This window comes from Crinia signifera, chromosome 7, assembly GCF_055691185.1.
Source record: "Crinia signifera chromosome 7, ASM5569118v1, whole genome shotgun sequence".
NCBI classification, from domain to species: Eukaryota; Metazoa; Chordata; class Amphibia; order Anura; family Myobatrachidae; genus Crinia; species Crinia signifera.
This window is the reverse complement of record NC_139223.1, coordinates 74,505,569-74,523,928: the sequence shown is the minus strand read 5'-3', so window position 1 is coordinate 74,523,928 and position 18,360 is coordinate 74,505,569. Positions and strand designations below refer to the sequence as shown.

At 44.7% G+C, this 18,360-nt stretch overlaps 1 protein-coding gene across 1 annotated transcript in view; it reads left to right on the top strand.

The window, feature by feature from the left end:
* The window catches only part of PARN (poly(A)-specific ribonuclease), a 110,377-nt gene that overhangs the window by 25,085 nt on the left and 66,932 nt on the right, over nt 1-18,360 (top strand). Inside the window, exons 17-18 of the mRNA XM_083153335.1 lie at nt 542-652; nt 898-967. Of these exons, the coding sequence (XP_083009461.1) occupies nt 542-652; nt 898-967 (181 nt within the window). The remainder of the gene's footprint in view (nt 1-541; nt 653-897; nt 968-18,360) is intronic.

Here is an 18,360-nt window from a genome sequence, read left to right as displayed (position 1 = left end):
CATAAAACAATAACTTGCATCTTGGCCAGGGCAGGTAGGGTAACTGGTTTGGGGAAATTATAACATTACTAGCCCCCTGCAAGTTGTCTGGCAATGATGCCAATTGGGCTGACTTCTTCGGTAGGTTTTGTTGTTGCACATTTGGAGCCTTATTCAGATCTGAGCTCAGTACAAATTTGTTTGGAAAATGGGCAAAACCATGTGCACTGCTGGAGGAGAAGATTTGGTGGGTGGGGTGTGCTGAAACTGAACTCTAAATTGCAGTGTAAAAATAATGCAGCCAGTATTTACCCTGCGCAGAAACAAAATAACTCCCACAAATCTAACTCTTTTTGCACAGGTTACATCTTCCCCCTGCAGTGCACATGGTTTTGCCCATTTTCCGAACAAATTTGTACTGAGCTCAGATCTGAATAAGGCCCTTGGTACATGACAAATGACTGCAATAAAGGGACAATCCTTTACTTACAGATCTGATATTGCCTTTTCCCATAGTGTGCTTATACAGAACCCTACAGTATGCTTTCTGTTTCCTCATTAGAAAGTGCTGAAGGCTTCCCAAGCTACAATACTGCCTCAGAACAGCTGCATGAAGCCGGGTATGATGCCTACATTACAGGACTGTGTTTCATTTCAATGGCAAACTATCTAGGTAAGTAAATGTTTGTTTGCCCTGGTAATGATTTAATGCAGTGATAGCTAACCTTGACACTCCAGCTGCTGTTGAACTACACATCCCAGCATGCCTTGCATCAGTTTTGGCATGGCCAAATAGCGTAACTGTAGTAGGGCATGCTGGGATGTGTAGTTCAACAACAGCTGGAGTGTCAAGGTTAGCCATCACAGATTTAATGTGTTGTCCACAGTACATTAATATGATTTTTATTTTCCGGACAGGTTCATTTTTGACCCCACCAAAAGGTCACATTTCAGCCCGATCAAAGATCATCCGTCCATTCTTTAACAAGTAAGTAACTCTAACTCTATTTATTTCTCTACTAGAGGGAACTTGGTCCAGCGCCTTCATGCGGGATGCACGCGTTACTGGTCCTGTCTGCCAAGTGTAGTCCCGGGTCTGTGTGATTGTTTTTTGTATTTGTTGGAGCCAGATGTTTGCTGAAGGTATTACTTGCTGAAAGACCTGTCCACTGATTGCGTAGCCTGTCCACCTGTTGTGTGTCCACCATGGCTGCACATGGCAGAGCTGCATCATGTGGTGGATGGGGATTAGGAGTACTGGCAAAACAGTCTAAGGTCATTTACTAACTAGTATCGTGGAGCCTGGTTATTGTATACCAGCATCTGGATCTCCGTCTGTAGTTACGTTATTTCTGGTTCTAGCCATGCGCATTTACCACTAGTGATAGCCCTCTACCACAATGCTAGTAATTATGATAGCAGGTCTTAGGGGACTTGGGCACAGTGGGAGCTATTATTGCCATTCCCATATTTGCAATATGCGTTGTTTACTGTTCTTTGTCCATGAGGAATGTTCTAACAAAGATCTCTTTAGCTGGTAAGATACTGAATGTGAGATGAGGTGTAGTGCTCCACTCATAACTTTCTGTAGTCTGTGATCGTGCCACATTCATCTGTATTGTACTTAAGGGCATTGCTGATAGTGAACTTTTACAGCTGAACAGCTGTGAGATGATTGTGTTACTATTAGCTACTGTGATAGTTCTATATGGCTCATCAGTATGCTGTATTTGTAAACCATTAACCTGAGAGAAAACTGAATCTGCATTAGTGCTTGTTCCAGCTTGGCCAGATTGTGACTTCAGCAGTCTGGGGTGTTTTTCTTTCCCTCCTGCTTTTAGAAGTATTGCTATGCTATGTGAGGGGCGAGAAGGCTATTAAACATTTGTTACCCTACACTTACTAAAACAGGTGTAAATTGGTAACCTCTACATAGTTTTATGTGCATTAGGCAGGGTTTCATGGTTGACATTCACTGTCAATATTGGATGTGGTCTATACTGTCTAACTCTGTGCTTCCCCAAACTTTTTTTTTGATTCAAGGCATCCTATAGAATCAGAATTTTATACACGGCACCCTTAAGGCCCATACACATTGGGTGACTTTGAGCTGAAAGCAGCTCCGTTTTGTCTTTTTTGAGCTGTTTTCAACTCCACTCACCCAGTGTGTACGGGACAGCGATGAGAAGTGAGCACTAATGCACTCTCCCGCATAATTGCTGGTGACCGCCGCTTATCTGCTGGTATTTCCAGCAGATGAGCGATGGGGTGGGTGGCTTTCCATAGTGTCCTGCTATGGAAAGTTATCCACCCCCTGGAAAATCGCAAAAATGGTTGAAAATCGCTTTAGTCCAAAAGTGTTTTTTTTTTTTTTTTTAATTGCATAATTGAGGAAGTGTGTGTGTATGTATATGTGTATATGTAGAAAGAAATTGGAGAAAGAGCGCAGATATGAGCAAAGTGTAAAACAAATTTTACTAAAAAGTGCAGGCTCACATACATCATAAATAACTGCAAACAGCTTGCCACAGTAATATCCAGCACGGTGCTCCAGCGACTTGAATAGCCGGGACCAGCTTTTTCGCCGCCGCCAAGACCTCCGTGATCAGGAACTTCCAAAGCACAGCTTTGTCAGTTTAGGCCACGCCCAACGGGTTTCGTCATCTAGGGACTTCGTCGCGACAAGAAGCAGCCCCTGTAGCCCTGATTAAAGAGTACTTGATAAAATCATTCTATACATTCAATACATGATTAGGTACTTATGTAGTAACTGGGCTGCCGATTTTTTGATTGTATGCCTTAAGTTAAGGCATACAATCAGATGCGATGCGATGCGATATCGCATCGCATCGCATCCGATATCGCATCCGATATCGGATGCGATGACCCGATTTTTCCATAGGAATCAATGTTAAAATGATTCCTATGGAAAAATGGGTCCTTTTCATACCCCTACTATCCAAGTGGGCATGGAGTTGGATATAAACCTGTGGCGAGCGTAGCGAGCCACCGAGCCCGAAGCGTGGCGAGCGAAGCGAGCCCCGCGAGGGGACGGTATTCGTCCCCTCGCGGGGCTCGCTTCGCTCGCCACGCTTCGGGCTCGGTGGCTCGCTACGCTCGCCACAGGTTTATATCCAACTCCATGCCCACTTGGATAGTAGGGGTATGAAAAGGACCCATTTTTCCCATTGAATTCCATGTTAAAATGGACTCAGTCCATTTTAACATTGATTCCTATGGAAAAATCGGGTCATCGCATCGCATCGCATCGCATCGAATCGCATGGTCGCATGCGATGCGATGCGATCTCCCGATCCGACCCGATTTAGAAATCGGCAGCCCAGTTACTACATAAGTACCCATGATTACATTCTGGCGTGATTAGTATCTGTTGTCCTTGGTAACATCCCTTTCCAAGTGGTTTCCCAGTATTTAATTGTCAACATGGATTCATGCTTATTAGGGGAAATTCAATGAATAGTGTCCAGGGATTCAGTATGAAATCCCGGCGGTCGGGATCCCGGCGTTCAAAATCCCGACCGCCGAAATTCCGACAAGGGGGGGACGTGGATCGCCCCCCCTTGCGGGCTCGCTGCGCTCGCCACGCAGCGGGCCCGGTGCCTCGCTGCGCTCAGCATGCTAATTTATTCTCCCTCCAGGGGTGTCGTGGACACCCACGGAGGGAGAAAGTGTCGGGATTTCGGCGGTCGGGATTCTGAACGCCGGGATCCCGTCCGCCGGGATTTTAACTGCATCCCATGTCCAGAGCTATTTAATTAGCAGCATCATGCCTGGCGCGCAAGTTGGGAGATACACGTTACTGCGCATGCAGAATGCTGTCTGGTTGTGGTAAACGTAATTCTCGGACGTAAATGCAGAGTTACCATGGGCAGTAAACCTGAAACTCATTGCAACAAGATTTCCACTTGCGCCTCAGAAAGGTGCGTACAGAATTTCTTACAGCACCGCTAACTGGCTAGTTCCGGGCACTTTCTGCCAGCTCTAATTAATAGTGAGTTTAATCCATTTCCCTCCATTCAAACTATGACTAAAGCTTAGTGCTGCAGGTTTATTTATATTAAATGTCCAGATATTAAAGCCTATTCTGTTGCCTACACAGTGACCTTTTGTGGGTTAACAAATGTAACATTACTGAGAGGTGAGGATGCAACTCTTCCTATTTCTCTCCATAGTCAATGGCTTCCATTTTAAAGGTCTGCTATTGGTTAATTTATGCATGTAATGCCTCAATTAATAACACCACATACATAACAGTGTGTCCCTTTAGTGTTACTGTGGTTTTAATGGCTGATCTGGCCAGGAGGTTTCTGACTTCTAGCTGTCGGATGTCCCTTAGCAGCCAGTTGATTTGCTGTACGAGGCAGAAGAGAAGTGTACAGGAGGTGAGGGGTGCGTTTGTGTGGTGATGAATTTACACCCATGCTGCGCAGCTGAGTGCTGAAATTACCATTCAGCCTGGTATTTGAGTTATGAATCAAAGAAATGTTTAGTAGATCCTAGGATATCTTGGCTCAGAGAGGGCGGTTTAACTGCTTCCTCGTAAATTAAACCTGCCGACCTGAAAGCCAGTATTGCAGCTTCACGCTAGCACCATACAAAGGGTTAGTGTAGGCCCTGTTGCTCTTGAACCCTGTTACTGTTTATTAGATAGCTTTCTACCCACCCCATAAAGACAGCGTGTGGCTTTGATTCGGCCCACTTGAAATAACAGTAGGTTGGAAGTGATAACAAACTTACACGGTCATAAAAAATGTCTGTTTAAATACCAGAATATTCATTTATTTTAAATAGGAAACCATGCAAAGGTTGTACTAGAACAACATTCGCTTTTGCTTGAAAACCGCACTATGAATGTCCAGGTTTGGAAGGTGCAATGCAGATGTCCCTGTGGATTTATGTTCTGTATATTTTGGCTATCATTTGTTGCTAGATCCTCTGTTGGGCTTCAGGTAACCACTCTGTGTGATATTTACTTAATGCAAGTATCTTACAACACTGAGTTTTTTTTTATTAGTCTCAAAATAGAAATTCCAAGGAATTGTGCGGTGCTGGAGGTGGTGCACAACACACGCCAGTAGGCGCTATACACTACATGGCCAATACTGTGCATCTAATCCTCACTTTTTTCTTTTTTTTTAAATATATAAACGTTTTCGGTTTACTACTATACGGTTGTCTTAGATCAGGTATGGCCAAACTATGTCCCTCCAGCTGTTGTGAAACGAAGTCCCATCATGCCTTGCCACAGTTTTGCTATTAGGGAATGCTAAACTATGGCAAGGCATGCTGGGATGTATAGTTTCACGTAATAAATTGAAAGGATATGGGTGGGGTGGGGGGAGAGGGAAGGATTTCGAGAAAAGTACCGCACTGGTAACTGGAAAGTAAACACTATATCGTTTTTTTTTAATGGTAGGTAAGGTATTGATCTGTAACAATGACCTTAAAAAAAGAGGTATATGTCCTAGTGCACCCCTAGTATAATTGTTTATCTGGGTGCCTTTTTATTGGACTGTCATTGGTGCACCCTGCCCTGAGTACAAAAATGACAGTATTTGTATATGCCAAATGAGGAGAGAGGAAAATAAATACTCTTGGTGGGGGCACCCTTAGTCACAGAAAAATTATTGAGCTTAATAGCAGTTCAAAAAAATTGTCATTGTTAGGTAGCTTAAAGTATGGTAGGATTCCTTGTAGTCACAATGACATATAGCACTTGCAAAAATAGAGTGATACAGTTAGACGTCTGATGCTGATTTTGACTTGGGTGATAATTTTAGAAATAATTGGAGTGTGATCCTCAGATATCCAAATATGATGCCATAATGTTTCTAGCAGTATTGGGATTTAATCATAGGTCACTTTTTGTGTAAAATAAAAATATCTCCGTGGACAGGTGCTATAAACTTATTTTGTATGAGTACATTTGATAGCTGGTTAATTTGTAAACAAGTGAGCACTTGCGGTCAGACGTGAGCGGTATTAATAATTACAGCACCCCCCCACATAATACACAAATAGATTAGGGAGGTATGAAGGAGTCCACCAGGTGCGGTGTAAGGTCCTGCTGGATGGCCACAGTTTGGACATACCTGTCCTAGATCAAAGCAAATGGGCTTTGAAGAGCATAAAGTGCTCTTGTAGCTTTTTTTCTTTTTTTTTGAGAAAAATATTTATTGTTTTTTCACATAAATTACAAATTAGGAAAGAGTATATATCAGTGGTTCCCAAACTGTGTGCCTAGGCACCCTGGGGTGCCTCAGGACACTTGCAGGGGTGCCTCGGGTTGGTGGACCAAGATCAATTCATATCATTTATGGTCAATGTACCAGGCAAAACCAGTGCTGGTGGCTGCCAATCATAATATATGTGGACAAACAGAAGCAAATCCTGTCCCTCACCAGATAACTGTGACATATAAACACAATGCACTTAATTTAATATTTTTTTTCTGAATTACTCAATAAGAAGCATTTGGCCTAGGTGTGCCTTCAAAATATTTTGATGCTCTAGGGTGCCGTGATTCAAAAAAGTTTGGGAATCACTGGTATATATAATTAGTTGACATTGGAAATACAAATATATTTAAGTAATATTCCTAAATAACAAATATATTTAAGTTTACTTTCAGATACAGAGAGAAATATTAAGTATCATTTTCTAGATTACTTCAAACACAAAGGAAAAATAGTGGGAAGGAAATGTGAGGTTGGGGGAATGACCAGACAAAATTTTAAAAGATTTTAGATCTTTAGGGTCTGTACTTATTTTTATATAAGCCAATATAAATTTTAAGAAAATAAAGGACAGAGGAGTCTAGTCTCCCTAAGGGGCAATTGATAATTGTCTAAATGAAAACCATGCAGTCATTTCAAAAAGTTTATAGATGAATGTCTGTGTATCTCTATCCAAACTGTCGATGAATCTTTCCCATTTCTTAGCAAATTTTTGCACCCCCTGTTCCACATCTGGTAAGGTTGCTCTTCGTTCAGAATACAAGATCTTAAGTAGCATATTTTTAACTGCAGATAATAAAGGTGCACTTTTTTTAATCCAGTGTGAGGAATTGCTTTTTGGCTATTACTAAAATAATGGAAATCACTGAAGTGGTTCTTTTTTTTTTTTTTTTTGTGCTCTTGTAGCTTACATTTATTGGAGAGAGATTTTTAAGAGTTTGATAGCATCACAAAGGTAGTTAGTGCCAGGTTAGCATTACTAGTGGCTAGGAAGCAGGGGTGCCCTTGATATGGCTGTCTTTACCTTGTGTCATTGAATTATTCACTTTTAATTGTTCAAGGAAAGCAGGACAGAATAGGAAAGAGAAAAATAAAATACCCTGAATTGTCCCTTACAATTAAACTCAGCAGCTGCATATGGAGTCTGAATGGTCCGACTATCATCGGTACTGCTCAAGGCGACTGTGCTGATTAATTTGATGTGTGACACTTTGTACAGATGTTGGCTGCGCAACACAGCAAGCGAAACTCGACATAACGGGTCACCTATATACATTAATACTAGGTGTTACAGTAAAGGGGGCCTCCAGCAGTTGTGACTACTCATGGCATGCCACAATGCATACACCAGTTTCTATACACTGTAGAACACAGCAAGGGTACATGTGTACAGCATGGATGGTGTAATGGTTAGCTTTACTGCCACACAGCATTGAGGTCATGGGTTCAATAGCCACCATGACCCACACTGTGCGAAATTTGTATGTTCTTCCCATGCTTGCGTGGGTTTCCTTCCACAATCCAAAAATATACTGGTAGGTCAATTGGCTCCTAACAAAATTTACCCTAGAATGAATGCAAATCTGTATTCATGTGGTAGGGAATATAAAATTTGTAAGATCCATTGGGGCAAGGACTGATATGAATGTTCAAATATTCTCTGTACAGCACTGCGCAATATGTGTGCGCTACTTAATTAAATGGTAATACATAAATAAGTGGATACATCTGTGGCTGAGTTTGAAACTATAGAAGTGCTATAATGTAGTGTCCACCCTTTTCCATTACGATTCTGCTAAGTATATAGTCTGCGCACCAGGACACATCTCTATGACCTCTCTTTGAAGGTAGTAGTGATCTCCCTATGTATGCACTCGTTTGCTTCATTGCGTTTCCAGTAAGGAGTGCATACTGCATACGAACACCAGTGAGGCATAGTTTCCTTTATTTTAATTTGGGGTTATGATTTTTTAAGTTGTTTGTCTTTTATTTATTGCTTGTTTTGTAGCTACTATTGTATGTGTATTTTTAGGTCTTCATTGGTGTTGGCGTTTATTAGATGTTAATCAAAGCTACCACCGGTCTATAGAGTTCATAGCGGTCCGAATATGAGTGTTTGCAGTTTTAGCCCCAGACTTATGTTAGTAGCCCTTGTGTGAAATGGTTACCCCCCCCCCCCCCGCGCGCGCGATGGCGGACGCCATCTCTGAGAAGCTTATAGGCTGAAATCCCTATAGGGGAGGTGTAGCCTATTACAGGAAGTCCAGCTCTGCTGGACAACTCCAAGTGATCCCAAGAAGAAGGGGAGGCGCTGGAGGTAGGAGAAACATTAGTGGGCATGGCTGAAGGAAGAAAAAGGCGCCTTTTTGGCTTCCTTCCCCGCTGCAACAAGAGACTTGGTCTCTTACTACTTGTGCTGGCGCCACTTCTCTCCAATGCTGTGGAGCTAAAACAGGCTGAAAGCAAGGCTTTTCATTCAGTGCAGAGAGAAGTTTCTCCTTGTGCAGCGCTGTCCCCACGGATCACAGAGGATCATTGCAGCAAGCAGATAAGTACACAGTATATATTGCTCTGTGCAAATTGCCTGACATATTGTGCACTGTGGTTTTTATCATGACTGAAGGGTGTAGTACTGCTGCTGTGGGGGAGGGAACTACCTTGTTGGTTAACTGCAAGTTTTGTGGTGTTAAATTGTCATGTGAACAGATCGATCAGGGGGATTTGTGCCCCTCATGTGAGTCTGTGCCCACTGGGGCGCATGCCCAGAGGCCTGAGCAATATAGGAGCAGGGTATGAGCGCTAGGGACTGGTTGTGATGTGCCGTGTACAGAGGCTGCCCCGTGGTAGAGGGATGCCACCCTCAATACAAACAGGAGAATAGAGGAAAAAACCACTAGGCGCCGAATGTACACACAAAAAAATGACAATTTAATAACAACTTAGTAATTCACAATAAAAACAATTAATTGCATGCATGCAAATTGAGGCTAAAACTGGGAATACATGTATTAACAATTGGTCTTCCATTATAATTTCATAGTTACCAATACTAGTCCCAGGAATGCAGCAAATTTCAGAAAAGTTAAATCCCTGCTCTGGGGAAAGTGTCCCATCGATTAGTGGTAAGATGGTAAGGCTTCACGCCGGGGTAAATTGTACTTCCACTTGTAAACCCCTGATGGGGTAGTTAGGTGCTCTGATGGTGAATAACGTCCCAAATGAGGGGGAAAATGTGACAATGACAAGTGCGGTACTCACTGCTTTTCCACAGATTTCAGTCCATCACTGAGCAGTAGTGTCCAGCGGGGGCCTTCTGCGTGTGTGTGGGATCCAGTAACACTTCGCAGCGCCTACCTGGTACATGCCGAACCGCTGCACAGCGGGAGGGATGCAAACTGGAATTGCGCTGATCACAGCGGCTGCGTCCTCTCCAATATCCGGAATGAGAGCGGGGCTGTGTGGCCGCTCTGCCAATACTCCGCATGTGCTGTTGGACAGTGATACTGCCAAAGTTGGAAAGTGGAAGTTGCCAGGTCAGTAGGTGGCTAGTAAGTCTCTCTGGTCCTCAGCTTTTGGGGGATACTGGGTCCTTAAACGCATTTCGCCGTGCTCAGGGCGGCTTTTTCAATTCAGAATGAGGAGTTACCTTCTGTGTACAGTCTTATACCTGTCTCACAATCACCTGCAGGTGTGTGGATTTAGACAGACCAATCCTAGTCAGTTGCATTCATTATTTGGGGAAATTTGTGCCTCCCATACCATGATCCCTAGCATACAGGTGCAATCACCTGATGCTAGGTAAATGCTCACTATAATATATAGCGGCTAACACCTAATACAAAGATATTTACATATATGAAATTGCAAAATTACAGTACAAATACAATAAAATAAAAATAAAACATTACTATGCTGACAGACCTCTAGAGCCAATACTAGTACTCAATGGTGCAATATATAAACAAAGATTCATAGAACATTTGACGTTAGATTGCAGCATATTGACCGGTTGACGTTTGTAATTTCATCCCTTATTCAAGTAATCACAAGAAAAGTTGGCTTAATAATGTTCCAAAAAGCCAGATACATAGGATTAGACGGAACTGCACTTCAGACACAACATTTTCAGAGCAGACCGTCAACTTACTGGATGAATTTAAAGAATGCGAGTACCCCCAATCCATCCTCAATGAGGCTCTGGAATATGCAGGGAAGCTAAGTAGAAGTGAAATAATTAATAAAAACAGTGATCAAAAGCAGAGCAAAAAGAATGATACTACAGGTTGAGTATCCCTTATCTAAAATGCTCGGGACCAGGAGCATATTGGATAACGGATTATTCCGTATTTCGGAATATTTTAATATTTCAATGATGTATTTTGAAGTATCTTGCATTTATGCTGTATAAACACATAAAATACACACAAATATATTTTATTTGTTCAAAAAACAAGGTTTCAAAACATGAAACAAAATGTGTGTACTATCTCAGCACTGAATTTGAATGCCAAGCAATCATTGTCTTGCACATATATAGTGCCAGTTACATATCATGTCACCAGTAGTGCTGTTACAAATGTCCCCAGTGAGTTTTTAGCAAAAAAAAAATTTTTTTTTCACTTTCTGGAATGTCTGGTTTTCGGAATAATTCGGATAACGGATATTCGGATACGGGATACTCGACCTGTATCTCTACCAAAACAGTTTGTTTCATTTCCCAACATAATATTGCTGCCAATAAAATTACAAATATAATCAAAAGGAACTACAAACTCGTCCTCTCAAGGTTAGAGTTCTCGAGCATAGAAGAAATATTATCAAGAAATGTACCAACCATAGTATCCCAAGGCATTTTGCGGAGTTCCATGGAAGCGACCCCGTAGGCTTGAGAGTGGTGGGATTAGAACATTTAGCCACCACCAGCCGAGGGGGAGATCGTTTCAGGAATCTCTGCCGACAGGAGGCAGCATGGAACACTCAAGCCGCAAGGTCTTAACGAAACAATAGACCTTGAGTTTATTTAGACTACTGATAGTTCATCATCATGTAGTAGGTTTGCCTTTTTCTTTTTTCATTCTCAATATTTGCGCCGTTCTTTTCTCTCTCTCTCTCTCTCCCCCCCTCCCCCCCTCCCCCCCTCTCCCCCCCTCTCCCCCCCTCTCTCCCCCTCTCCCTCTCCCCCTCTCCCCATCTCCCCCCCTCCCCCTCTCCCTCTCCCCATCTCCCCCCCATCTCCCCATCTCCCCCCTCCCCCCCCTCTCCCCCCCTCTCCCCCCATCTCCCCCCCTCCCCCCATCTCCCCCTCCCCCGATGCTCCCGATTTCCCATAGGAATCAATGTTAAAAGGCGCGATGGACCCGATTTTACTGTTAAATGGCTCAATCCACCCGATTTGGCCATAGGAATCAATGTTAAATGGGCCACAGAGCCCATTAACCCTTAAATGCCCCCCCAAATTTTTAACGCCACCCCACGATCCACGCCAACCCGAAGCGTGGCGAGCGCAGCGAGCCCGCGAGGGGCGGCGGTACGCGTCCTCCGACCTTTTCATGCCCTACTATCCACGTCGGCGTGGTTTGAGAATATAATAGTGTGGCGAGCGCAGCGAGGCGAGCGCAGCGAGGCGAGCGCACGCGGATACCTTCACAGTTATGCGCGTCCCCTCGCGGCCTTCACAGGTGTCCGTGGCGACGCGGACACCTGTGAAGCCCGCGAGGGGACGCGTCTACCTGTGAAGGTATCCGCGTCCCCTCGCGGGGCTCGCTGCGCTCGCCACGCTTGTGGCTCGCTGCGCTCGTCACACTATTATATTCTCACACCACGCCGACGTGGATAGTAGGGCATGAAAAGGTCGGAGGACGCGTACCGCCGCCCCTCGCGGGCTCGCTGCGCTCGCCACGCTTCGGGTTGGCGTGGATCGTGGGGTGGCGTTACAAATTTGGGGGGGCATTTAAGGGTTAATTTGGCCTATTTGGGCCCAAATCGGGTACATTGAGGCATTTAATAGTAAAATCGCGGTCAATCTGCCGTTTTAACATTGTTCCCTATGGGAAAATCGCGGGCATCGCGGTCATCCCGATTTTCCCGCGATGACCGCGATTTTTACCCCCGACGCCCGCGATTTCAATCGCGGGCGCCGTTCTAGGTAAAGAGTACTGACTTTTCTTATAATTCTGTTTTTCTGATGAAGCTGCATTATGAATATATAATATAATATCATCATAGACACAGAAGAACACGGAAAGCCAGATAGCCCCGATATTAATGTGTATTTTTTATATGTATTCATAACGGTGTGCTATAGGAAATGCATGCCTGTAAAACGAATACCATGTAAATTAAGGGTTGACAATGACAGTTTTTCACGCTATTTTTGTAGAGGTATAACTCTTTAAGAGATACGCTGCAATATAACATCAAATGTTCTATGAATCTTTGTTTATATATTGCACCATTGAGTACTAGTATTTGCTCTAGAGGTCTGTCAGCATAGTAATGTTTTATTTTATTGTATTTGTACTGTAATTTTGCAATTTCATATATGTAAATATCTTTGTATTAGGTGTTTGCACCTGTATGCTAGGGATCATGGTATGGGAGGCACAAGTTTCCCCAAATAATGAATGCAACTGACTAGGATTGGTCTGTCTAAATCCACACACCTGCAGGTGATTGTGAGACAGGTATAAGACTGGACACAGTAGGGAACTCCTCATTCTGAATTGAAAAAGCTGCCCTGAGCGCGACGAAACGCGCTTTTGAGGACCCAGTATCCCCCAAAAGCTGAGGGCCGGAGAGACTTACTAGCCACCTACCGACCTGGCAACTTCCACTTTCCAACTTTGGCAGTATCACGGCCCAACAGCACATGCGGAGTATTGGCAGAGCGGCCACACAGCCCAGCCATCATTACGGACTTTGGAGAGGATGCAGCCGCTGTGATCAGTGCAATTCCAGTTAGCATCCCTCCCGCTGTGCAGCGGATCTACGTGTACCAGGTAGGTGCTACGAAGTGTTACCGGATCCCACACACACGCAGAAGGCCCCCGCTGGACACTCGTGCTCAGTGATGGACTGAAATCATCTGCAGAAAAGCAGTGAGTACCGCACTTGTTATTGTCACATTTTCCCCCTCATTTGGGACGTTATTCACCATCAGAGCAGTTTACAAGTGGAAGTACAATTTACCCCAGCGTGAAGCCTTACCATCTTACCACTAATCGATGGGACACTTTCCCCACAGCAGGGATTGACAGCAAGGTGCTGTGCCTTTGTGAAATTAACTTTTCTGAAATGTGTTGCAATCCTGGGACTAGTATTGGTAACTATGAAATTATAGTGGAAGACCAATTGTTAATACATGTATTCCCAGTTTTAGCCTCAATTTGCATGCATGCAATTAATTGTTTTTATTGTGAATTACCAAGTTTTTGATAAATTGTAATTTTTTTGTGTGCACATACGGACCCTAGTGGTTTTTTCCTCTATTCTCCAGAGGCCTGAGCAGTCTGAACCTGCGTGGGCAGCTACTTTGGGGAGGTCTATGAATGCCCTGGTGAAAGCGCTAAATAGGCAGAAAGATGATCTAGTTAAGTCTCCTGGCCATTTTTCATTCTCTCAGACTTCTGTGGGCTCTGTGGCACCGTCCCAGGGGGACCCAGTAATGTTACAGGTCATGCAGGACGCTCCTCAGAGCATCCAGAAAATGACTGCATTCATGGAACAGTTTGCCAAGACCTCTGAGAGTAATTCACCCATTGTCTACTCCTCCTCTGTTAAATTTACACTCAGATGAAGAGGGTGTGTGTGTGCAGAGGATGCCATTTGGGACCAGACAGAGGTAGTTGAAGCCTCTGTTCCTGGCATTGAGGATTTGATTCTTGGGGTTAGACGGACTTTAAACTTGTCTGATTTAAGATAGAGTGCCTTCACATTGTGTGTTTAAGAGAGTCAGCCGAGAGGCTGTGACTTTTCCCTCGGATGAGGGCATGGTTTCCTTGGGTGAGGCATGGAAGTCTCCAGACAAAAAGCTCCTTATGTCAAAATGGTTTGCTAGCATGTATCCAATGCCGGAGGAACATGTTAAATTATGGGAGGAAGTCCTGTTAGTAGATGCACCAGTGGCCAGGTTGTCAAAAGCCACAGCATTACCTGTTCAAGGCGGTGCGGCCTTTTAAGATCCAGTGGACAAAAAGGTGGAAGGATGCCTTAAGGCAGTATTTGAAGGGGTTGGTTTTACACTTCACCCTATTATTGCCTCTGCTTGGGTATCCAAGGCAATGATTAAATGGGCTGAGGCCTTAGGAATCAGCTCCAGCCTGATTCGGAAGCTTTCACACTGGCTGACAAGCTCAGATTTGCGGCGGAATATATATGTGAGGCTGGGGAAGAAGGGGCTAGGATGGAATCAAAAGTATCAGCCACTGGGGGCGTGGCCTGACGGACTAGGGGGAAGACGTGTGATCTGGCTCTCCCGCCCGAAATCCTGCAAATTATCCTGTTTTTCTGCAGTACCCCCTGATCCAGGCACCCAGAACGTGTGCAGTATCCCTGCCTGTACCTCCTGGCTCCTGCTGCGGCCGCGTGTGTACTCCCTCCGTGTCCGCTGTGCTCCCCGTGCTTGCGGCCTGCTGCTCCCGCCGACGCCGTGCTCCGGGCTCTGTTGTCCCGCTGAAGGTGGGTGTGCTTGGCCACTGCCAGTTCCGCGTTTGGCCGTCGGACCTTCCGTCCTCCGAATCGTGCCTGCGGCCCCGTCCGGGTGGCTTTGTGCTGCTGTCAGGCTTCCTGCTGCTGCGGAGCGGCGCGCGGCCATCTTGGAACCTCCTGTGTGCAAGACTCTGCTGGTAACCTTGCGCTCTTCCCGGTGCCTGGCTGCTTTGTTTGGTGGTCCAGACCAGTCCCTCCTGCTTGCCCCTTGCTGTCTGGATCCAGTGTCACAGTGCTTGGAGTGCAGCGGCGCCCATATTGGGGCATTTAGACTCAGCGTCTTTCCACTCCTCTGCAGTTTCCAGCCTGGAGACTGCGGGTTCCTGCTCCCGTCTCTGTCCTCTGTAACACTGTCCAATTGATTGAGTCTGGGCTTTCTACTGTACCTCCCTACGCTGCATGGGTTTTTGTAGTCTCACCATGGATGTCTCGCTACTCCTCAAAGTTATCCAGGATTCCACTCAGAGACTACTGCATAGCCTTGAAGCAATCCATCTGGCTACTCCTTCTCCCTCCTGGACCGCTAGGGAGGATGATGGAGGAGTAAATGCTGCTGTACATACTTGTTATGAATATGATACTCCTACACCTGCATTGGTTCATCTGTATGCACTTTCCCTTCCCTGTCCCACTGTGAATAATGATGGAGGGGTTAATACAGTGAAGTCTCTCTATTATACACAAGCCGCTTCCATATATCCTGACAACATACAGTTCATCACTCCTTCCGTTTCCTACACCCCTGCGGACGGGGATGAAGATATTTTCCTTGATCCCTGTGATCCTATGGTTCCTGCTAACTCTGCAGGATTATCTGCAGAAACTCTTTTCCCTGCACACACTTCTACGAAATACAAAGCTGAGGCCACTCTATCTCCTGGCGGGATCCTTCATACTCTTACAAATCCTGTTGCTATATACAATGCAGGCCTACATATCTCTCTGGTTCGGACCGGACTGCAGACTTATTATTACTGCACACCTGCATACCGTGTTGCTGACGCATCTTTTTCAACATTACTACCCCTCCTCACGCTGGATAAACTGGGAACTCTCAACTCTGATTCTGCCATGCTCTTTAGGGATGGGACTGCACCTACACCTCTACTCTGCCAGATTGTTCAACGATGGCCGGACTGAAGTTTCAATTCCGTTTATTGATATGGAAGCTCTTTTACTTATGTTCACTTAAAATTGTTTGACTGCTGTTTAAAGTTCATCTATTCTCCTAGTCTTAATGTGACCCTAAACATTATATCTTATTATATATATGTTATGCATCCTTCTGGTGGGAGAGCCAGTTACACCCTAGTAACGGGTCATTAGTCTATTGTCCCTGTGGGTGGGTGGGTGGGGGGCCAAGTTAGTTAGTATAGTTAGTAGGGAGGGTTAAAATGTTTAGGGATCCAAGTATGCCTGAGTTGGGGGTAGGTAATACAGGGTGGGGGGTTATAGGTTGGTTTGCTTTGGGTGGTTCGGTTTTGTTTTATTTTATCCTTTTTTCTAATTGGAGGTCTGTCAATAATTCTTTCTTATGATAGCATTTTTTTTTGATTGGGCATATAGATATTTGAACACATCGAACTACAAGGGTTTATTTTCTAATAGGTTTCCTTTTTTTCCCCCCTTCTCCACAGTCACCCCATTCACATCCGTATTCTTATACCCAAATGGCGCCTTTGGGTCGTTCCTGAGCTTTATTAATATTAAGCAAGGGGTGGTTAATACACTATATATCACTAAGTACTGTATGCCCTTTCTCCTTTCATATTGTTATACTATAGTGGTCTGAGTATATCCTATTCCTGTATGGTCTGCACCATGTAAAGTGACCTCTTGTATTTCCTTTTTATTTTATATTTTCGTTTTGTCTGTTTGTTACACGAAAAATCAATAAAAAGTATTGAATTAAAAAAAAAAGTATCAGCCACTTCAGGATCTGCTAGGAGAGCCCTCTGGCTTAAAGCTTGGGAGGCAGACAACGAATCCAAGAAGTTGCTTGAGACCTTGGCCTTTAAGGGAGAACCTTTTTGGATCTGAGCTAGAATCCATCATAAAACAGGCCACAGAGGGTAAGAGTACTTTTCTTCCCACTCTTCAAAACATTCAGGAACAAAGTTTGGGGCATTTAAGCCGTCCTTTCGCGTCTCCTTTTGGGGGGGGGTTCTAACAGAGGGCAGGCAGGAAGAGGAAAGTTCCCAGCCAGTAAGGGATCCCGTTTTTGGGGGCTTTCGCTAAGAAAAAGGTGTTAAAAGAGAGGGTAAGTCCTCTGCATGACTGAGCGGAGACTCCCCATTCTGGACTAAGATTGGGGGGGCCGCCTTCTGCAGTTTCGGGAAAAGTGGAGTCTTGCCACGTGTAACCCTGGGAAATGATGGAATAAATCCAGAGATCTAAAGATAAATCTCAGGAGGCCTCCCCCAAGAAGATTTTTTTTTTTACTCCTTTACTGCGAGAAGCTCACATGCGACCAGCTCTATTGGGGCCAGCAACGTCCCTTTATAGAGAAGGGGGTAGAGGTCATGGTACCTCAGGAGGAAAGGAAGAAAGGATTTTATTCAATTATTTTGCTGATCCCCAAACCAGATGGTTCTTTCCAGCCCATTCTAAATTTAAAATGTTTAAACCTGCATCTATGGGTGGACCATTTTTGCATTGGAATCTCTTTGGTCAGTGCTATTAAGCATAGAATCCAGAGAATTTCTGGACTCGATGGACATCCAAGAGGCTTATTTGCATGTACCTATCTTCAGGGGAACATCAGTCGTTACTATGGGTTGCGATAGGAGAGACCCATATGCAGTTCCAGGCTCTGTCTTTTGGTCTGGCCACTGAGCCGAGGGTCTTCATGAAAGTGATGGTTGTCATGGCAGCGGCCCTCAGGCTGAAAGGAATAGTAATTATCCCTTACCTCTGCAATCTCCTGTTCAAGGCAGAGTCAGCGGAGAAGTTACAGTATCATTTGGCAGTTGAGACAAAATTCCTTCAAGATCAGGGGTGGTTGTTGAACCTCCCGAAATCTCGTTTGATGCCCACGCAGAGACACCAGTTTCTGGGGGTGATTTTGAACACACACTTGCACCGAGGGCTCCTACCAGAATCCAAGTCAGCGGACATTCGCCACTATTGATCCTGCCGTCTCCAAACGCGACAGTTTGGCAGGGTGCGAAGCTGTTAGGAAAGATGGTAGCAACCTTAGAGACACTGCAGTTTGCACGGTTTCACTCAAGGATTTTTCAGTGGAACATTCTCTTGTTGGTCAGGGAATTCAAAGACCATGAAGCAAGAAAGGTTGTTTCTGTCTCTGAAGACAAGGGTATCCCTGCTCTGGTGAACGGATCTGGAGACTCTGCTGTTGGGGCGTTCCCTTCGCTTGTGGGAGTGGCTGGTTGTCACAACCGACGCCAGTCTCAGGGGC